A 23,458-nucleotide genomic window follows, 5' to 3' on the forward strand; every position below is an offset into this window, starting at 1 on the left:
GGCGCACACTATAGTTGCGCTAAAATTTGCGACTTTTTACTTTTCGCCACTTTCCAATAGTGGTGAGAAAAAATAGGTGGGGCTTAGCCAAAGGGGGTGGGGGCTTCACCGACACAACAGATTTATCACAACTCATTCGGTGGATAAACCGCCAATGTAAATTACTTTTCAGACTGTTGTTTAAAACGCCAGTCCTAATATATTACCCCACTGTGTCTGGCCTGGTATGGAGGGACAAACGATGATGGCTGGTACTAAAATACACAACTCAGCTACTGAAGACCTTGTTTTCAAGCAGTTCATATAAGTGATTGACACAAATTCACCCCTTAAAAAAGAGGTTCTGAGGCAACCGAGGTATATAATAAGGAAGTCTATATCCCCTAATGTAAATGATCTCATATAATATATATACAGTACATATCTAGGGTGAGACATGATACATATACAGCACACATCCATTTTTGTCACTGGATGTTCTTTGTTAATAAAGTTTGTACACATTCTTCTACCTGAGGAGAATGTGAGCGCAGCCTGAGGTGAGAAGAGTGACGTGAGGGGGTGGAGACATCCAGTGATAACCAGTACAGACCAGTCATCACCAGTACAGACCACTCCTCACACTGGTATATAGAGGAGGAGAGGGAACACTCAGTATAATGTATAGAGGTTCTGAGACATTATTATAGGGATTATTATCAACTGAGGAAGATGAGGAAAGATGGAGGCTTCTAGAACACGGAGATGAGGAGATTCTCATCTTGTATGCGGCTTCTCCTACTCAGTCACACATTGGGGAATATTGTCGTAAAATGATTCATATGACGTAAAATTGGTGAATTTCACCAACTTTTTCAAAATGGCGCGCACTGTGTGAACATTTTGGCGCAACTCGGTATACGTGTTAGACACTGGGGAGCTTTACAAAGAAAAATGCGATAGAATTTGCCTCAAATTACCCCAAAAAACTGGCGTACATGAAATGCGCCAAATTTATTGTGTCGTTTAGACCCTTTAAGGCCCTGTTTACACGGGGTGTTTTTGCAGCATATTATGGCGAGTTTTACGCACCGCAATAGGCTTTAAAAAACGCTTGATTTAAGCGTCATACTGAGATCAATAGGAAAGCACGCTGTGCGTGAATACAACGTGCTGTGCATTTAAGTTACACTGTCACATAAAAAAAAAATGTCAATTCTTGGCACGTAAAGTGCACCAAAAATGCACCAAATATTTAGATAAAGTCAATGGGAGTCCAAATTACGCGCAAAAAGCGCACACAAAACATATCGCAAAGCACGGCGAAAACACATAAAAAATATCTATTTTAAAAAGCGCATCTAAAACGCGAGCTTTTCTAAAACATTTAAACGTCAGTTCCGTGTGAACATCCCCTAACGCCTCATTAGGCGTTTAAATCTTAGTCATATGTAGCATAAATACAAGTAGATGAGTCAAGACTTTTTGGGTATGTGCACACACACTAATTACGTCCGTAATTGACGGACGTATTTCGGCCGCAAGTCCCGGAACGAACACAGTGCAGGGAGCCGGGCTCCTAGCATCATAGTTATGTACGATACTAGGAGTCCCTACCTCTCTGCAGGACAACTGTCCCGTACTGTAATCATGTTTTCAGTACGGGACAGTAGTTCCACGGAGAGGCAGGGACTCCTAGCGACGTACATAACTATGATGCTAGGAGCCCGGCTCCCTGCACTGTCTTCGGTCCGGAACTTGCGGCCGAAATACGTCCGTCAATTACGGACGTAATTAGTGTGTGTGCACATACCCTTATATGTATATGAGTGGCCGAGTGCAAACCCGTCATCAAAAATATAAAGTAATATACACATCATTTAATGCAGTTTGACAGTGACATTGCACAAGAAAAAGCGTAAAGACCCGGTACCACCTTTTTTCGTGATATCATGAACTTAGATTTGATTGATAACAGCTGAATCTTATGTGTCAGAGACATGCAGGCCCAGCGCTCACTGAAGCCGTCAGTCCCGCTGACCTGATGGATTTGGCTTACATGGTAAGATACAGCATCTATTTATACAGGATACATGGAAGCTGTATCTTAAATAGTACCGGAATTTGTTTTTAAATAAAAAACGATTTAAAAGTTATTCACAATCATATTATGCACAGTTGTGTGTATATACAGTGGATATAATAAGTCTACACACCCCTGTTAAAATGACAGGTTTTTGTCATGTTACAAAATCAGTACCAGAGCAATAATTTCTGAACTTTTTCCACCTTTAGGCCTCATTTACACGAGCGTGTGCGTTTTGCGCACGCAAAAAAACGCTGCGTTTTGCGTGCGCAAAAGGCAATTGACAGCTCCGTGTGTCATCCGTGTATGATGCGCGGCTGCGTGATTTTCGCGCAGCCGCCATCATAGAGATGAGGTAGTCGACGCCCGTCACTGTCCAAGGTGCTGAAAGAGCTAACTGATCGGCAGTAACTCTTTCAGCACCCTCGACAGTGAATGCCGATCACAATCTACACCAACCTGTGAATAAAAAAAGACGTTCACACTTACCATGAACTGCCTGCTTCCTCCAGTCCGGTCTCCCGGCCGTTGCCTTGGTGACGCGTCCCTCTCTTGTCATCCGGCCCCACCTCCCAGGATGACGCGGCAGGCCATGAGACCGCTGCAGCCTGTGATTGGCTGCAGCCTGTGCTTGGCCTGTGATTGGCTGCAGCTGTCACTTGGCCTGAATTGTCATCCCGGGAGGTCGGACTGGAGGAAGAAGCCGGGAGTTATCGGTAAGTCAGAACTTCTTTTTTTTTTTACACGTATATGTATATTGTGATCGAAAGTCACTGTCCATGGTGCTGAAACAGTTTAAGTCTTTCAGCACCGTGGGCAGTGACTGTCTCCTGACGTCGCGTACCCGAACATTTTTTGCCGGGTTCGGTTAAAACGAGTTCGGCCGAACCCGGTGAAGTTCGGTGCGCTCATCTCTAATTTGACACTCCGTTTGGATGTTTGTAACCAGAAAAGCACGTGGTGCTTTTCTGTTTACATTCATCCTTTTGACAGCTCTTGCGTGATTTTCGCGCATGCAACGCAGGACCGTCAGTGTGGCATGCGTTGTTTTCACGCACCCATTGAAGTCAATGGGTGCGTGTTGCGTGAAAAACGCAAGAATATAGAACATGTCGTGAGTTTTACGCAACGCACTCACGCTGCGCAAAATTCACGCATCGTCTAAACAGCCCCATAGACTATTATAGGTGCGTACGACACGCGTGAAAAGCACGCGCGTCGCACGCGCGTATAATACGCTCGTGTAAATGAGGCCTTAATGTCACCTATAATCTGTAAAATTGTATTGAAAAACAAACTAAACTCTTTAGGCTGGGTTCCCACAGAGTTTTTTGCAGGCGGAAAATCTGCCTCAAAATTCCGTTTGGAAGTTTGAGGCAGATTTTCCTCTCCCTGCACGACGATTTTCACTGCGTTTTTCGCCTGCGGCCATTGAGCGCCACGGACATAAAACGCAGCGAAATACGCTTTCTCTGCCTCCCATTGATGTTGATGGGAGGTCAGAGGGGTAACTGCGCGAATATAAGGCATGTCCCTTCTTTCGCCCGCTTGCCGGTTTTACCGCTCGTGGGAGAAAACCGTCTCCGCCTCCCATTGAAATCAATGGGAGGCATTTTTGGCTGGTTTTTGGCGAGTTTTGCGGCGCAGTTTCCGCATCAAAAAATGTGTAAAAAAATTCAGTGTGACCATACCCTTTGGGTGGAAAAAGAAAAAGAAAGAACAAAAATAATATGGTTGCATAAATCTGCACACCCTTAAACTAATACTTTGTTGAATTACCCCTTGACATTATGACAGAATTCAGTCTTTTTGGGTAGAAGTCTATCAGCATGGCACATCTTGACTCGGCAATTGTTACCCACTCTTCCTTGCAAGAATGCTACAAATCTGTCAGATTGCGTGGGCATCTCCTGTGTACAGCCCTCTTCAGGTCACCCCACAGATTTTCAATGGGATTCAGGTCTGGGCTCTGGCTGGGCCATTCCAAAACTTTGATCTTCTTCTGGTGAAGCCATTCTTTTGTTGATTTGGAGCAGTGACATAGCTATAGGGGTCGCAGTTGCGACCGGGTCCCTAAGCCTGGGGGCCCACGGGCCCCCGTTGCTATACCACATGCTTGTTAAATACATTTTCTGTGCCGTGAAGCCGGCACTTCCTGGTTACGGTCACATGGTACACTTAGTGTACCATGTGACCGTGTTGTCACGTGACACGTCTTTCAGCCAGTGCAGTGGAAGAGCCGGTGCGGAGGACTCCAGGTGAGCTGCAGAGTCTGTATTGTAATGTATTGTGTTGTGCTGTATTGTGTTGGCTTGTAATGTATTGTAATGTAATGTATTGTGTTGTGTTGGCTTATAATGTATTGTGTTGTATTGTGCTGTTTGCAGTGGAGAGGGGGGGGGGCCCTAAATCACAGCCCCCCCTCCTCTCTCCACCACAAACTGCACAGTACAACACAGTACATTACACACTGTGGGTCGCGTCCCCCTGGGGATTCGTGTGAAGACCTCCGGGGGGTCGCGGGTCACTCACTGAGGTCCTGGTTCCATTCAATGCTGGAGCAAGGAGCTGACGTCTCCTTGATCCAACATTCACTGTGCCCTGAGCGGCTCGACACAGGCTGGCGGGATGTAGCAACATTATCGCAACCTGTCTGTGCCGAGTCACTCATAGCACACATCGGAGGAGGCGAAGGATCCTCCATCCGGCGTGGGAACGAGGATATGTAAGTAATTATGCTATTTTTCTATTATTCACATATGGGGGCATTATACTGTATGGGGGGCTGATATTGCTGGGGGGGGCATCCTACTGCATGGGGGGCTGACATGGCATGGGGGTTGATAAGATGGGGGGTGCATTATACTGCATGGGGGCTGATATGGGGGAATTATACTTTATGGGGGGCTGATATGGGGGGCATTATACTGCATGGGGGCTGATATGGGGGAATTATACTGTATGGGGAGCTCATATGGGGGGAATTGTACTGTATGGGGAGCTGGTATGGGGGGCATTATACTGTATGGGTAGCTCATATGGGGCCATTATATTGTATGGGGAGCTCATATGGGGGGCATTTTACTGTATGGGGAGCTGGTATGGGGGGCATTATACTGTATGGGTAGCTCATATGGGGCCATTATATTGTATGGGGAGCACATATGGGGGCATTTTACTGTATGGGGAGCTGGTATGGGGGGCATTATACTGTATGGGTAGCTCATATGGGGCCATTATATTGTATGGGGAGCACATATGGGGGCATTTTACTGTATGGGGGGCTGATATGGGGGGCATTATACTGCATGGGGGCTGATATGGAGGCATTATACTGTATAGGGGTTGATATGGGGGGATTATACTGTATTGGGAGCTCATATGGGGGCATTTTACCGTATGGGGGGCTGATATGGGGGGTTATACTGTATGGGTAGCTCATATGGTGGGCATTATATTGTAAGGGAAGCTCATATGGGGGCATTTTACTGTATGGGAGCTCATATGGGGGGCATTTTACTGTATGGGGAGCTGATATGGGGGCATTATACTGTATGGGGGGTTGATATAGGGGGGCATTATACTGTATGGGGAGCTCATATGGGGGCATTTTACTGTATGGGGAGCTCAGATGGGGGCATTATACTGTATGGGGAGCTCAGATGGGGGCATTATACTGTATGGGGAGCTGATATGGGGGGCATTATACTGTATGGGGAGCTCATATGGGGGGCATTGTACTATATGGGGAGCTGATATGGGGGCATTTTACTGTATGGGTGCAGTATACTGTATGGGGAGCTAATATGGGGGCATTATACTGTATGGGGGCTGATATGGGGGACACTATAATGTATGGGGGCAGCTATGTGGGCCATTATACTGTGGGGGCTGATATGGGGAGCATTATACGGTATGGGGTTGTTATGGGGGGCATTATACGTTATGAGGCATTATACTATGTGGGGGCAGCTATGGGAGCATTATACTGTGTGGGGGTATTATACTATGGGGCTGTTGGGCAAGGCGTCTGGGCATAGGCGCGCACAGGGGTCTGATTATGGTGGTGTAGGGGGGCCCAAGCTGAATTCTTGCACCTGGGCCCATGAGCCTAAGGCTACGCCCCTGATTTGGAGGCTTTGCTTTGGGTCATTGTCGTGCTGAAAGGTGAAATTCCTCTTCATCTTCAGCTTTTTAGCAGAGGTCTGCAGGTTTTGTGCCAATATTGACTAATATTTGGAACTGTTCATAATTCCCTCCACCTTGACTAAAGCCACAGTTCCAGCTGCAGAAAAACAGCCCCAAAGAAAACCTTCTAAATAATATAAAAAGTCCTGCAATTGTTGCATTGTAGCTTAGTGATAAGGGTCCCACATAGAGAAACAAAAAAAGTAGTTACTAAAATGTTTTCAATTTGAAATGATTGTGGTACTATTTACTGTACTAAGAGTAATTATTCATGTTTTAATAATCTGTACAACACTACACTAATGAAGACATTGTTATAAACCACATTAATAAGCTATTGAAAGTTTTTTGTAACTATTAATTTCTATTGCTCTACTTCACCCAAAAAAAATTAAGCAACTTTGCAAATAATCTTGATCTAAAACTATCGTTTTGTGTATACAGCTCATGACTGCAACACATAACTGCAGGATCAGACTACTACAGGGTTGATTTGTATTCTGTACCCACAGAGATACATATGTCTGCATAGTAGTTGTATACTCAATATGGTAGATTTTTTTTTAACCAAGACAATTTTCAATGGCAATTAGCTTCATTTTCTTATTTTAGATGGATAAGTGGACAAAAAGACAATCTATGTTCACATCTGCGATCTGTTTTCCATTGTTCTGCTCCTGCTTCAGCATTCACTGTCCACTCATCGAGGACTACACGTGCCCAATGCTACTTTAGGCGCTGATCCCGGGGAAGTCCTTGACATCACTGTCCATATATATATATATATATATATATATATATATATATATATATAGCTTTCAACTATGGAGTCCCCGGCCAGAGCAAGATCTCTGGCCGGGGACCCCTGACTTGGGAAAGCCCTGTATGGACACTGATGTCAGTGGCTCCTCCAGAAGTGGAATCTCAGGCCAGAGCGTCGCTGACGCTCTGGCCAGGGATTCTAGCATCTCAAAGGCCCTAACATCAATGTCCATATATTGACAGTGACGTCAGGGGCTCTCTCCAGGAGCAGAATCCTTATGGTGCTATCTTCAAGGGGGTGTGGCACTATATACATGTGGCACTATATGGACACTATCTACAGGGGACACTGTTGCGCTACCTACATGGGCACTGTGTGTGGCACTACCTACATGGGCACTATAGCACCATGTGGGCACTGCCACTAGGGGCAGCTAAGGGGCCATTATACTGTATGCGTGCAGCTATGGGGAATTATACTGTATGGGGCAGCTAAGGAGACATTATACTGTATGGTGGCAGCTAAGGAGACATTATACTGCATGCTAGCTGATAAGGGGGCATTATACTTGATGGGTGCAGCTATTGGAGCATTATACTGTACAGGGGGCAGCTATAGGGGCATTATACTGTATGGGGCAGCTTTGGGGGCATTACACTGTCTTGGGGAAGCAATGGGACATTATAGTGTATGGGACATTATATTGTTTGGGGGCAGCATAATCAGAAGTGGATCCTAAATAGAAGAAAATTATAAGTTAATAGTTGTGGATCCAATCCTGGTTTAAATAAAAGAAGAAACAAATATACTAAAATTGCACCAAAACAGCACTGTGTGAATCCAGCCTAAAAGACTTTTAACCATGTAATGGATGAGTGAGTTGTTACTGGGCAGAAGATAGAAACTAAACTCTTATCTCCTGCCAGTGTTAGATAAAGGAGTGGCTCTTAATATATACAAATTTGCCAAGCTTGAGTTACATGTTTACAGTACGGTTCCATAGTTATATTTGTGCAAACCTCTTCTGTAATTTCAAAGCATAATTAATCTTGTACATAAAATATAAACTTGGCTTACAGATCTAAGTCGCTGAATCATTTGTAAAAAAAAAACATTTAGAGCTTCTAAACCTAATGTTAGTTTCTAAAATAAACTAATCATTTGCTAGCAATCATTTGGATAAGGTGATAGTGAGGTTTGAGAGCTTGTCACGTGACAGCTTCCCATTAGATTACGGCATATGTACATTTTAGGCTGGGTTCACTCGACCTATTTTCAGGCGTAAACGAGGCGTATTATGCCTCGATTTACGCCTGAAAATACTGCTCCAATACGTCGGCAAACATCTGCCCATTCATTTGAATGGGTTTGCCGACGTACTGTGCCGACGACCTGTAATTTACGCGTCGTCGTTTGACATCTGTCAAACGACGACGCGTAAAATAACTGCCTCGTCAAAGAAGTGCAGGACACTTCTTTGGACGTAATTTGAGCCGTTTTTCATTGAATTCAATGAAGCACAGCTCAAATTTATGGCCGTCAAAGACGCCTTGCAAAATGCGAGGAGGAGCAATTACGTCTGAATCGACGGAGCTGTTTTCTCCTGAAAACAGTCTGTAATTTCAGACGTAAAAGGCAGCTGTAACGATGGGGGGAAAGGAAACAGACAAGTGAGCCCTAATCTACCCGCCACTCAGTCCCTGCCTACTTGCAACGACCCGCCCTAGGCGACGGGGTACAACTGGGCGACGGTCCCTACGCTCAATAAGTGCACGACAGACAAACAGACAAGGGTACACAGAAGCAAGGGAAAAGGGGCAGTTGCCCACGGCAACACCGTGAGCAACAAGAGTGGTGAACGAGCCGAGTCAAACCAGGAGTGTACGAGGTACCAAACGCAGAGCAGGAGAGTAGTGAACAAGTCGAGTCAAACCAGGAGAGTACGAGGTACCAAACGCAGAGCAGGAGAGTAGTCAGTAAGCCTGTTAGGGATCTGCCAGGTACTACGTCTAGGTATACTCCTGGGATTAATCAATCCACACCTGAGGCCAGACCTGTTCGACTGACACCATCTCCCACCAACCAGGGTGGCAGGCTCAGGAGTGGGAGAGCCTATCGCGGCCTGGTCAGTCGGAGTTAGCTCCGCCCCCTGTCCTGTATTACCTGCCGTGTTCTCTTCCTCAGTGCTTGTAATTCTTCTGGATTCCTGGCCCCACTGCTGCGTGCTCCAGCCTGCTTCTGCCGTGCTTCTGCCTTGCTGCAGTTCCGCTTAACCTGCTTCTCTTTGCCCCTGGCTTGCTTCCTTCTCCGTGCTCACTTTGGTATACTCCACTTCATCCTGGTCCTGACTACTCATTCACCGCTCCGTTTCCTCGCGGCGTTCCATGGGCTACTGCCCCTTCCCTTGCGTGTTCCCTGTTTGTTCTCCCGTGCACTTAGACAGCGTAGGGACCGCCGCCCAGTTGTACCCCGTCGCCTAGGGCGGGTCGTTGCAAGTAGGCAGGGACAGGGCGGTGGGTAGATTAGGGCTCACTTTCCCTTCACCTCCTTCCTGCCATTACATAATTACAAGCCCTTACCTAGTCTACCATTTCTCCTACGCTGACGCTATCATGGACCCCCTTGTGACCCTGACCCAGCAGATGCAGGGCCTCTCCCTACAGGTCCAGGCCCTGGCCCAGAGGTTCAACCAGGGTGATGCTGCCTTAGTAGTACCTCTCACCTCACCTCTAGAACCCGACCTCAAGTTACCTGACCGGTTCTCAGGGGACCGTAAGACGTTTCTCTCCTTCCGGGAGAGTTGCAGACTGTATTTCTGCCTAAAACCCCACTCCTCAGGTTCCGAGAACCAGCGGGTGGGTATCATCATATCCCGACTCCAGGAAGGGCCCCAAGAGTGGGCCTTCTCCCTGGCTCCTGACGCCCCTGAACTTTCCTCTGTTGATCGTTTTTTCTCTGCCCTCGGACTCATTTACGACGAGACTGACAGGACTGCTTTAGCCGAGAGTCAGCTGGTGACCTTACGTCAGGGTAGGAGACCGATTGAGGAATACTGTTCTGATTTTAGAAAGTGGTGCGTAGCTTCTCGGTGGAACGATCCGGCCCTAAGGTGCCAGTTTAGGTTAGGATTATCTGACGCCCTGAAGGATCTGCTGGTTAGCTACCCCTCTTCTGACTCCCTTGACCAGGTTATGGCCCTAGCAGTACGACTTGACCGACGTTTCAGGGAACGTCAGCTTGAACGCTTCAATGTGCTCCCCTCTGACTTTTCTGCGATCCCCCCCCGAGGTCCCGTCTCCTCGCCCCTCCACGGAGGACTCGGAGGTACCTATGCAACTCGGGGCCTCCATGTCCCCTCGACAACGTAGGGAGTTTCGCAGAATGAATGGTCTCTGCTTCTACTGTGGGGACGACAAGCATCTACTGAACACCTGTCCCAGGCGCAAGAATAAAAAGCCGGAAAACTTCCGCGCCTAAGTGATCATCGGGGAGGTCACTTGGGCGCACAGGTATTTCCCGTTAATGTGAAACGCAATAAAATTTGGCTTCCCTTTCAGGTTTCTTTTGCTGGCCGGTCTGCCACGGGCAGTGCTTTCGTGGATTCTGGCTCATCTGCTAATATCATGTCTGTGGAATTTGCTATGTCTCTAAAGATGCCTTTTATTGATTTACCTTATCCTATCCCTGTAGTAGGTATCGACTCAACTCCCCTTGCTAATGGTTATTTTACTCAGCATACTCCTGTTTTTGAACTCCTGGTTGGCTCCATGCATTTGGAGCAGTGCTCTGTTCTGGTGATGTAGGGATTATCATCTGATCTGGTATTAGGTCTTCCCTGGTTGCAGTTGCATAATCCCACGTTTGATTGGAATACTGGGGATCTCACCAAATGGGGTAGTGAATGTCTTATGTAATGTCTTTCTGTTAACTCTATTTCTCCCCGGGAGGAGGTAAACACGCTTCCTGAGTTTGTTCAGGACTTCGCCGATGTGTTTTCTAAGGAGGCCTCCGAGGTGTTGCCCCCCCATAGAGATTACGATTGCGCCATCGATTTGGTGCCTGGTGCCAAGCTTCCTAAGGGTAGGATATTTAATCTTTCATGTCCTGAACGTGAAGCTATGAGGGTGTATATCCAAGAATGCCTGGCCAAGGGTTTCATTCGCCCCTCGACTTCTCCTGTAGGTGCTGGCTTTTTCTTCGTGGGGAAGAAGGATGGTGGTCTTAGGCCGTGCATTGATTATCGTAACCTGAATAAGGTCACCGTAAGGAACCAGTACCCACTTCCTTTGATTCCGGATCTTTTTAATCAGGTTCAGGGAACCCAATGGTTTTCTAAGTTCGATCTACGGGGGGCATATAACCTTATCCGCATCAAAGAGGGGGATGAGTGGAAAACTGCGTTCAACACACCCGAGGGTCATTTCGAATACCTGGTCATGCCCTTTGGGTTGTGTAATGCCCCTGCTGTCTTCCAGAATTTTATTAATGAAATCCTGAGAGATTACCTGGGTAATTTTCTTTTTGTGTACCTTGATGACATACTGGTGTTTTCCAAGGACTGGTCCTCCCACGTGGAGCATGTCAGGAAGGTGCTCCAGGTCCTTCGGGAGAATAATCTGTTTGCTAAGACTGAAAAATGTGTCTTTGGGGTACAGGAGATACCATTTTTAGGGCAAATCCTCACTCCTCATGAATTCCGCATGGACCCTGCCAAGGTTCAGGCTGTGGCGGAATGGGTCCAACCTGCCTCCCTTAAGGTGTTACAGTGTTTTTTAGGGTTCGCCAACTATTACAGGAGATTTATTGCCAACTTCTCGGTCGTCGCTAAGCCTCTTACGGACCTTACTCGCAAGGGTGCTGATGTCCTCCATTGGCCCCCTGAGGCCGTCCAGGCCTTTGAGACCCTCAAGAAGTGCTTTATCTCGGCCCCCGTGCTGATTCAGCCCAACCAAGAGGAGCCATTTATTGTGGAGGTTGACGCATCCGAGGTGGGAGTGGTGGCCGTCTTGTCCCAGGGTTCCAGCTCCCTCACCCATCTCCGCCCCTGTGCTTACTTCTCTAGGAAGTTTTCGCCCACGGAGAGTAACTATGATATTGGCAACCGCGAACTTCTAGCCATTAAATGGGCTTTTGAAGAGTGGCGGCACTTCCTGGAGGGGGCCAGACACCAGGTAACGGTCCTTACGGATCACAAGAATCTTGTTTTCCTAGAATCGGCCCGGAGGCTTAATCCTAGACAAGCTCGGTGGGCACTATTCTTTACCAGATTTAATTTCTTGGTTACCTATAGGGCTGGGTCCAAGAATATTAAGGCTGATGCCACGTAGTTTCATGGCCAATCCTCCTTCCGAGAAGGATCCTGCTTGTATTTTACCCCCTGGTATAATCGTTTCTGCCACGGATTCTGATTTAGCTTCTGATATCGCGGCTGATCAGGGTTCAGCTCCCGGGAACGTCCCTGGGGACAGACTGTTTGTTCCCTTGCAATACGGGCTAAGGGTACTCAGGGAAAACCATGACTCTGCTCTATCTGGTCATCCTGGCATCTTGGGCACCAAACACCTCATTACCAGAAACTATTGGTGGCCTGGGTTGCCTGAAGACGTTAGTGCTTACGTCGCCGCTTGTGAGGTTTGCGCTAGGTCCAAAACCCCTAGGTCCCGACCTGCGGGCCTACTACGTTCCTTGCCCATTCCCCAGAGACCTTGGACCCATATCTCCATGGATTTTATCACCGATTTGCCTCCATCTCAGGGCAAGTCGGTGATGTGGGTGGTAGTAGACCGCTTCAGCAAGATGTGCCACTTTGTGCCCCTTAAGAGGCTACCTAACGCCAAGACGTTAGCTTCTTTGTTTGTGAAACACATCCTGCGTCTCCATGGGGCCCCAGTCAATATCGTTTCTGACAGAGGGGTACAATTTGTTTCCTTATTTTGGAGAGCTTTTTGTAAAAAGTTGGAGATTGATCTGTCCTTCTCCTCCGCCTTCCATCCCGAAACTAATGGCCAAACGGAAAGGACTAACCAATCCCTGGAACAATATTTAAGGTGTTTCATCTCTGACTGTCAATTCGATTGGGTCTCATTCCCCTTGCTGAATTTTCCCTGAATAACCGGGTCAGTAACTCGTCAGGGGTCTCCCCGTTTTTCTGTAATTTCGGGTTTAACCCAAGGTTCTCCTCGGTTTCCCCTGGTTGTTCCAATAATCCTGAGGTAGAGGATGTTCATCGGGAACTGTGCACTGTCTGGGCCCAGGATCAGAAGAACCTAGGCGTCCCAGAGCGCACAAAAGATTCAGGCGGATAGTAGACGTTCTGCTAACCCCCGGTTTGTCGTCGGGTATTTGGTCTGGTTGTCGTCCAGGAACTTGCGCCTTAAGGTCCCGTCCAGGAAGTTTGCTCCCCTATTTATTGGACCTTATAAGATCATTGAAGTCCTCAACGCTGTATCCTTCCGTCTGGAGCTGCCCCCATCCTTTCGCATACATGACGTCTTCCATGCCTCCCTCCTTAAACGCTGCTCCCCGTCCTGGTCCCCCTCGAGGAAACCTCCTGTTCCCGTTCTCACCCCTGAGGGGGTGGAATTCGAGGTGGCCAAGATTATGGACAGTAGGATGGTCCAGGGCTCCCTCCAGTACCTGGTCCATTGGAGAGGATACGGGCCGGAGGAGAGGACTTGGGTACCTGCCCGTGATGTTTACGCTGGGGTATTGATCAGGAGGTTCGACCTTCTCTTCCCTACTAAACCGGGTCCTCTTAGTAAGGGTCCGGTGGCCCCTCATAAAAGGGGGAGTACTGTTAGGGATCTGCCAGGTACTACGTCTAGGTATACTCCTGGGATTAATCAATCCACACCTGAGGCCAGACCTGTTCGACTGACACCATCTCCCACCAACCAGGGTGGCAGGCTCAGGAGTGGGAGAGCCTATCGCGGCCTGGTCAGTCGGAGTTAGCTCCGCCCCCTGTCCTTTATTACCTGCCGTGTTCTCTTCCTCAGTGCTTGTAATTCTTCTGGATTCCTGGCCCCACTGCTGCGTGCTCCAGCCTGCTTCTGCCGTGCTTCTGCCTTGCTGCAGTTCCGCTTAACCTGCTTCTCTTTGCCCCTGGCTTGCTTCCTTCTCCGTGCTCACTTTGGTATACTCCACTTCATCCTGGTCCTGACTACTCATTCACCGCTCCGTTTCCTCGCGGCGTTCCGTGGGCTACTGCCCCTTCCCTTGCGTGTTCCCTGTTTGTTCTCCTGTGCACTTAGACAGCGTAGGGACCGCCGCCCAGTTGTACCCCGTCGCCTAGGGCGGGTCGTTGCAAGTAGGCAGGGACAGGGCGGTGGGTAGATTAGGGCTCACTTTCCCTTCACCTCCTTCCTGCCATTACAAAGCCAGGGTCAATATGAAGCAGGGTCAAATAGTTCAAGAAGCTGCAGCAGGGCCAGGAAACCAAACGAGGAACAGGAAAGGCAGGTATAAATAGACATAGGGCGGGAGCTAGCTACGTCTGGCCAGGCTGTCATAGGCTCTCCCACTCCTAAGCCTGCCATCCTGAGTGGTGTAAGATGGAGTCAGTCTCACAGACATAGAAGCAGGTGCAGACTGATTACCTATGGGCGTAGATACAGAAGCTGTGCCTGGCAGATCCTTAACAGTACCCCCCCTTTTATGAGGGGCCACCGGACCCTTTCTAGATGGACCTGGTTTATTGGGGAAACGAAGGTGGAACCTCCTGACCAATACCCCAGCGTGAACATCCCGGGCGGGTACCCAAGTCCTCTCCTCAGGCCCGTATCCTCTCCAATGGACCAGGTACTGGAGGGAGCCTTGGACCATCTTGCTGTCCACAATCTTGGCCACCTCGAATTCTACCCCCTCAGGGGTGAGAACGGGGACAGGAGGTTTCCTCGAGGGAGCCAAGGATGGGGAGCAGCGTTTAAGGAGGGAGGCATGAAACACGTCGTGTACTCGAAAAGATGGGGGCAACTCCAGACATAGAAGCAGGTGCAGACTGATTACCTATGGGCGTAGATACAGAAGCTGTGCCTGGCAGATCCTTAACAGCAGCTATCGTGTGCACATATCCTTACTGTCCTATCATTGAACTATTTGGTGGACTTGAGGGGGTTTTACACTGGCCGATTATCGTGCAGACGAGCGTACATATAACGCTCGTTGCCGATAATACCCTGTGTAAACAGGGCAGCGATCAGCAGATGAACGAGCAAACGATCGATCATCTTCTGATCGTATTGTTTTAAGAAAGAGAAATATTATCGTTGTCGGCAAGGTTCGCTGCACCGGCCAATGGTCGGCCGGTGTGAAAAAAGGCCCTTTACACCCATTTAAAGGCCCCATTTTCACCATAGTCCTCAGAAGTTCAGAAGACAAGGGAAAAGTGGGACAATGAAAAGTTAATTAAAAAGACAATTAAAAAATTAATTCAGATGATTCATGCTCAGTCTGTCATAGCTATATAGGTTTTTAATAGTCTCAGTTCTTGTTGGTATGTAAATGTATGAAAGCTGGTTATAGACAGTGGTTCATAGAAACATACCCCTAATGACAACCCTTTGTATAGCTAGATTGTGAACTGGAGTACATAGTATAAAGACCATGTGCCGAGGAGTTAGACAGCAGCCGCGGATACTCTGGAGTGTCAAAATTATAGAGTGAATATCTCACCACATAGTTCTTCAATGAACTAAAGTAATTATGTAGACAGAGCAAGAATGCGAAATAGGGGGTGCATTTCCTAATTTCACATACAGGTAGATGCAGTGCAATGTGAGGTTTTGTCATAACAGCAAATCACAGTGGAGGAAAGAGCAGTGCTGATTCCTTAGAAATAGTAAAGCAGGTTGTCTCACCCTAATGTAAAGTTTGGAGCCATGTATGTTTTTAACACTCAGTAGCACATTGTAAACCCTTCAAATCATATGTGTAATTTCAAGTGTAATTCTTTACTTTATTGTTTTTGTACCAGGTGATTTCATGTTTTGCAATTCTTATGCACAGCTGCTCTCAGAAGTCTGATGGTTGTCCTGGGAAACCGACAACAATTATCTCTGCCCCAGTGTCAGACTTAACCCCTTCCTGTCACAGATATTTTCTGGATTTTCATTTTAATTTTTTCCTCCACACTTCAAAAAGCCATAACTTCTTTATTTTTCCGTTGATAAAGCCATATGAGGGCTTGTTTTTTTTGCGGGACGAGTTGTAGTTTTTCACTGCACCATTTATTGTACCATATAATGTATTGGGAACCTGGAAAAAAAATATTTGTGGGGTGGAATAAGAAAAAAAACTGTGATTCCTCCAAACATCACCTCCCCCACCACGACGCCTTAGTACGTCGTGGTGCGGGAACAGGCTAAACTGTTTAACTGGAGCACCCAAGATGCACTGCTCTTTAGTAACAGGAAGCCGGCAGAATTCTGAATTAGCTTTGGACAGGAATATTTACAAACTCAAAAAATTGTGTCGATTTTACTTGTGGAATATTGTAAATATCAAATAGCAACCCATCAATTCACATTTCATTTTCTATTTTGCATCACATAAATTCAAAGCTGGAATCTGATTGGGTGCTATCAGCCACAGCTCCACTCTGCATTTGTTTTTATACATGAGACTCAATGTTTTCATCAGGCCTCATCACAGTGGATAGTTAACACGTACCTTAGTTAAAGAGGCTCTGTCACCAGATTATAAATGCTCTATCTCCTACACAATCTGATCGGCGCTGTAATGTAGATAACAGCAGTGGTTTTTATTTAGAAAGACGATCATTTTTGAGCAAGTTATGAGCTAGTTTAGATTTATGCTAATGAGTTTTTCAATGGACAACTGGGCGTGTTTTTACTTTTTACCAACTGGGCGTTGTACAGAGGAGTGTATGAGGCTGACCAATCAGTGACCAATCAGCCTCATACACTTCTCATTGTTCCAGCCCAGCATGATCCACAGCACAGTGTGATTGGGCGGTGAAAGAAGCTGGGCTGGAACAATGAGAAGTGTATGAGGCTGATTGGTCACTGATTGGTCAGCGTCATACACTCCTCTGTACAACACCCAGTTGGTAAAAAGTAATAACACGCCCAGTTGTCCATTGAAAAACTCATTAGCATAAATCTAAACTAGCTCAAAAATGATAGTTTTTCTAAATAAAAACCACTGTTGTTATCTACATTACAGCGCCGATCAGATTGTGTAGGAGATAGGGCACTTATAATCTGGTGACAGACACACGTAGCATATAACTAATAAAGCTTCCTGTGACCACTTCAGCACATGTACCTTCATGTATTCAAATGGTGGTCACTAAGACAGGTTGATACGTTTTCTAGACAACTTGCCATGTTACCATCTGGATATATACCTAGGGGGAGCAGGAGGAGGGCAAGTAGACAGTAGGCAGATATTTCTGTTACCAGTACCGCTCTTCCCCTTAGGGCAATCAGAGTATTTGAATATTCCAGTACCAAACCACATGCCAATCACATGGGGTAAGAGAAGACTTTAGGGAGAAATTAACATAGTCTGAACCATGAGTCTCGCTGGTACGCCCATCAGACCCGTTAAGGGTTTATTTGTATGTTGTGTGTGTGTGTGTGTGTGTGTGTGTGTGTGTGTGTGTGTGTTTAAGCGCAAATTAAGATAGGAAATACAATTTTACATAACAAAGCACTGTTTTACTAGAACATTAATATCTGCTACTCTACAGTGGTATTAGTAATAGCAAAACTTGGAATGGTGCCCCAGTTCACCATGACATCTTTAGAAAATAAATTCTCAGGAAGTCGCATTGCAAAGATAACCTGTTCAGTGACGTTACAGTGCAAGAATTATACAAACAGTGATGTCACTACACGGTGATAGTGCACAAAGTGATATCACAGCGAAAGAATAATGCACTCAGTTGTTACAGCACAAGAATAATGCACTCAGTGATGTCATAGTACAGGATAAAATCACACTGTAAGGGGTTCTGTATACAGGTACAGCGATGTCACATTACTGGGATAATGCAAACAATGATGATAAAGCACATGAATAATGTACACAGTGATGTCACAGTGCCAGAATAATGTACACAGTGATGTCACCGCAGTACAGGCACAATGCACATGATATGATAGCAAAGGAATAATGCACAAAAATGCACATGGTGCCATCACAGCACAGGGAAAAAACAACCTAATGATATCACCAGGTGGGTATAATCACACAATGATGTCACAGTACAGAAATAATAGTACAAAAGAAGGATAATGTACACAGCAGGGTTACGAACAAGTATCCATGGGGCTCCACAGCAAAACTTAATCCCTGCCTCCCCTTCCATCATCCATCCATTCATTACCTGCAGCTTACCTCTGTTGTTGGGCCTCATGGCAGCTGGTACGCCTTCTACCCTGGTAGAGATGACCATGTCAGCTGACATCTCCACCTTATGTGTGTGCATTTACTGCAGCGAAATCAGGCTTTAAATTATTATTCTCTTCCTATAAATGCTAACATCATCACAAAGAATACACGTTTAATGGTCTTTGATTTAATACAAATCTTGTTCTCATCTAAACTGAGTTGTTTGATGTTATGTCTAATTTTTATGTTCACAGCCTACTTTTACAGTTTGAGAAACATCAGAAACGACAAGATTTGGGAAGTCAGTAAAATGTACAGAAGACAGCAGTCTAACACAGAAGTGGATGGCATATGGCATGAAAAAATGAAATACAGGGGAACATTGCAGTCCCAGCAATCGCAGCTGCCCACACAAGAAGACTCTCTGGTGGGAATTACAGCGGAAAATGAAGTGTACAGCCTGAAAAGCACACATTTCCCCCACTTAGTAATGCATTTATCCATGGAGGACATGATACTTTCTCAAACAGACCTAATCTGGGAGAATTATATTATACCAGCATACAATTCTGATTATTCAGATGATTTACGGCCTTTTTCTGATATAACCATTATTAATAACTGTACATTTATTCCAAGAGAAAACTCAAATGTTACACAAAAAGCTATAGGCCCGCACACACTATATGAGCGCAGTATAGAATGCTCCAAGACATCTGTTGATGTTGTAGGTTTTAGTAGCACTTGTCATGGTATTTTCACAGCTCAAAAGCAGCGTCAGGTCAAGGACATCATTTGGAACAGCTATGGACATGGAGATGTTAAAATAAAGAATCTATGTTGCAAGAGAAAGCTAGGAGCCCAGTTGGATGGGGCAGAAAAGAGAACAAAAAGGTCATTGAACAGAAACAAAAGTAGTGATTTGCCTTGTTATTGTATAAATCTTAATGAGAAAACAAATGTAGATTTTATTCCTTATGCCAAAATAGAAACTAAGGATCAAGACAGGTTTGTAAAACCTTGTCAAAAAATAGAAGCCTCCTCGGAGATAAATAAATTTATGCCTATGTTAAGAAATGCTCAAGAAACATGCTGCAATGTCAGACCTGGCTCGAAAATATGTGATGATGAATGTTACTTTGGGTCAGTGCTAAAGTCATTGGTTATAACATCTTCTTCACTTGGTGTTACAGCAGAGGTTTTTAGTAGCACTTTCATTGCTCAAACTGACAGTTCTGTTGATTATACTAAAGGACATTGTAAAGTTCCGGCTGAGTCTGATGAATGCCTTTGTTTGACAAGTAACACGGACAATAATATTAATCTGCATGTCCTGCTGTCAGCGCATCCTTGTATACTAACTTCAAATGTTATTCTTAGTGATGTTAACTGCTCCGAACCAGGTGAGCGACAAGGACAAAATTGTTTAGAATGGGTGGCTAGTAAAAGGAGAAGAATTCAGGATGAAATGGTCATTGCTGCCAACACATTAACAAGTTCTCCAAACTGGAACATGGGACAAAAAAACAAATTGTCATTGCCTAGTATTGATAAGAAAAATCTACATTTTGGCAATAACGATGAATCTTTTTTACTGAGAGGAAAAACATTTTCAATACAACGCAATTACCCCCGAAAACTTGAAAAACAGCACGTCAACTTTTCAATAATTGCAGCTTCATTACAGGGAACATTAGGAAATGAGTTTTCAGCTTTTCATAGCAATGGCTTACAAAGTACTTCTCAAACAGAGACTTCTCATGAAATGACTGACAAATCATTCCCATTGGAACACGAAGGCATAAAATATGAACAAGCTGAAGTGGAGGTTTCTCTTGGCACCGAAAATATAAATAACAGCACTGGAAGAGCTCATTTGGATTATAAAGCTGCACTTAACAAACAAGACTTCTGTTTTCCTTCACACTTTCAGAATGAAGTTGACACTGAAAGTTCTAAAAAAGAGACATCTGGAAAAAATGTAGACTTTTATATGAAGTCTGCGTGTTCGAAACAGGTTTCTTATACCGAATGTTTTCAAAAAATCTGTTTAGAGAATTGTTTGATGGAATCAGAAAGTAGCAATTCCAAGGAGACATCTTGTTCCTTCCGCGATGAGATCTTGTTATACAAAAGCAGATCCACACATTACAACTCGACTACAATGGAATATAAACCCTCAGAGTATAAATCAAAGTGCCAAAACATAAAACAACAGTACAAACAAGAGCGCAATGAAGAACTACTGAGCGGAAATATCCACCACAATATAGTGGATTCCTCTGTGTGTGAAAAGATTTTGGAAGATGTTGAAGAAGTTGATATGACTTTTAATCATTTGGATGGTATGGACGAAGAATCTGTGAAATTATATGTTGTGGATGAACTTTTAAACAGTAGCCCAGTGTCCTCTGTGTTTGTAGAAACCGCAGTACATGGAAAGAGTAAGCAAGGATGTGATCCAATAAAGGGAATTAAAACAGAAACATATGTAGCAGATACAAAAGAAAACACTGATGATTCTAGTGTAGGCAGTAATGTGCTGCTAAAAACGACAGATTTCGAGATGAAAGCTCAGTTTGACTTGGTTCTTGAAGAATTGAAGATGTTTCATATGATTGAAGAAGAAAAAGTAGAACATTTGAAGAGAGAACAGGGAAACAGTCAAGAACATACTTGTAGCAATACCGAAGAGCTACAGGATATAATCAACGAAAAATTTCCCAGGAATATAGAAATAGTTGGTGGCGAGAGTGAGGTTATAGTGACGAAAAAGGAAAATATATGTGATAGGAAGATTACAACTGTAGTCAGGGAGCAGGAGGTGCCTCAACAAAATATGTCTCCCTATCCACTTAATGGGGAATCCTTGCATTCTGTGGATATTGTAGGTAAGTAGAGTGGATAGTATAGCCTATTACTGTAGGAATGGAGCACCAATTCAGTATTCGACTTGGTAAGAATTGGAATAACAATCTACAGGGTGGGCCATTTATATGGATACACCTAAATAAAATGGGAATGGTTGGTGATATTAACTTCCTGTTTGTGGCACATTAGTATATGGGAGGGGGGAAACTTTTCAAGCTGGGTGTTGACCATGGCGGCCATTTTGAAGTCGGCCATTTTGTATCCAACTTTCGTTTTTTCAATGCAAAGAGGGTCATGTGACACATCAAACTTATCAAGAATTTAACAAGAAAAACAATGGTGTGCTTGGTTTTAACGTTACTTTATTCTTTCATGAGTTATTTATGTCATTATGAGTGTCAGGTCCGAGCATTCCTAGATGAACAGTTTCCTGGAAAGTGGATTGGTCGTCGTGGGCCAGTTGAATAGCCCGCTAGGTCTCCCGATCTGACCCCCTTAGACTTTTATCTTTGGGGTCATCTGAAGGCAATTGTCTATGCTGTGAAGATACGAGATGTGCAGCAACTGAAACTACGGATACTGGAAGCCTGGGCTAGCATTTCTTCTGTGGTGTTGCTATCAGTGTGTGAAGAGTGGGAGAAGAGGGTTGCATTGACAATCCAACACAATGGGCAGCACTTTGAACACATTTTATAAGTGGTCAGAAACTTGTAAATAACTCATGAAAGAATAAAGTAACGTTAAAACCAAGCACACCATTGTTTTTCTTGTGAAATTCTCGATAAGTTTGATGTGTCACATGACCCTCTTCCCATTGAAAAAACTAAAGTTGGATACAAAATGGCCAACTTCAAAATGGCCGCCATGGTCAACACCCAGCTTGAAAAGTTTCCCCCCTCCCATATACTAATGTGCCACAAACAGGAAGTTAATATCACCAACCATTCCCATTTTATTTAGGTGTATCCATATAAATGGCCCACCCTGTATTTAACAATATCAAAGCTTTCGAGTAGTTTAATCTCCACCTAAATTATTTTTTTTTCCAAAACTAACCAAGTCTCTGATCACCGTAGGGTCATGGCTTCCTTTATTACAGGAACCATGAAAGTTATGACAGATCCGTTGGTCCATATGTCTTCCATTTTTCTAACAGGAAAAAATAGGGCAGGAGACATTGTAATTCTGCGTGTCAAAAAACAATGGAAACCTGATGGAACAGTCATTTTTTGAATAGTGTGAACAGAGTTTCATACTGCAGTAAAAGACATCGTATGAGGACTGCTAATACTCAGCACACTGCCAGTTCGGCATGTGACAGACTGTCTGTGAGGGAGTCACTGCCCTGACAGCTTCATTTAATAATTCTGCAGGTATTAGACACTGTATGCCAAGCTGTTTCACATGCCTTAGGTGATGAGCTGGTGACAGCCGAGAAGGAAAAATGCAAATTGGCAGCCGTCAAAACATGCCATTCCTCATCTCAATCTGTGCTATTAATCAGATTTTCTAAAATCTAATTTAGGTGGAGAACTTTACAGGGGTTTAATGCACTTAAACATACAGTAGAATACTTATACATAGAATGTGTGATTGTCCAGGTCCGATTGAGCACTAGAATGAAGGGCCGAGAGGTTGGATCTGCACCAATCACAAATTCTAAGATCAGCACATTTTACCTCTTTAATGTGGAATTACACGCTGCAGATTTTGTTGCAGAAATTTCTACAAGATCAACTCATCCGAATAGTGTTGTTTTGGCGGCAAGCACATGGATATCTGCAAGTTCCATTCAGATGAAAGGGACAGTTGAAAAAATGTCTGCAACATAACCTGTCGTGTGTGAATCCATCCTTAGTGACTCAAGAGAGAAAGAAAAAAAATATTTGCCACAAACTTGATAGAAAATATTACAGCATCAACTTATCTTTAAAAATCTGCAGTATTTTTCAAATTACCTGTTTTACACTTAAACCCCTTGTCTATAAATACACAAGACACTAAAGTGATATTCTGCCGAGGATTAATTGATTCTGACCAAACCCTTTATCAGACTGCAGGTTGATTTTTATGGCAGACTGTCAATGAACTGCAAACTACGGTATTAGGCCACATTGAGACTTGGCGGAATTGCTGTTGAATTGACAGTCCGCAGTGGAATTCTGCAGCAGCCGTTTTTTACATTTGTTTCTATACATTGTTAGGAAACTTAGTTC

The 23,458-nt window shown here is 44.9% G+C and overlaps 1 protein-coding gene across 3 annotated transcripts in view; it reads left to right on the forward strand.

The window, feature by feature from the left end:
- The first annotated feature begins 305 nt into the window (after nucleotides 1-305).
- RAD51AP2 (RAD51 associated protein 2) overlaps nucleotides 306-23,458 on the forward strand; it is a 39,275-nt gene continuing 16,122 nt past the window's right edge. Inside the window, exons 1-2 of one of the 3 annotated variants that reach the window (XM_075861075.1) lie at nucleotides 306-357; nucleotides 18,626-21,262. In XM_075861075.1, the coding sequence (XP_075717190.1) occupies nucleotides 18,682-21,262 (2,581 nt within the window). In that variant the 5' untranslated portion in view covers nucleotides 306-357; nucleotides 18,626-18,681. Of the gene's footprint in view, nucleotides 358-496; nucleotides 540-18,140; nucleotides 18,217-18,625; nucleotides 21,263-23,458 lie in introns of those variants that run through there. The other 2 variants (XM_075861074.1, XM_075861073.1) reach the window with 2 other exon arrangements.

Source organism: Rhinoderma darwinii, chromosome 4, assembly GCF_050947455.1.
Source record: "Rhinoderma darwinii isolate aRhiDar2 chromosome 4, aRhiDar2.hap1, whole genome shotgun sequence".
NCBI lineage: Eukaryota > Metazoa > Chordata > Amphibia > Anura > Rhinodermatidae > Rhinoderma > Rhinoderma darwinii.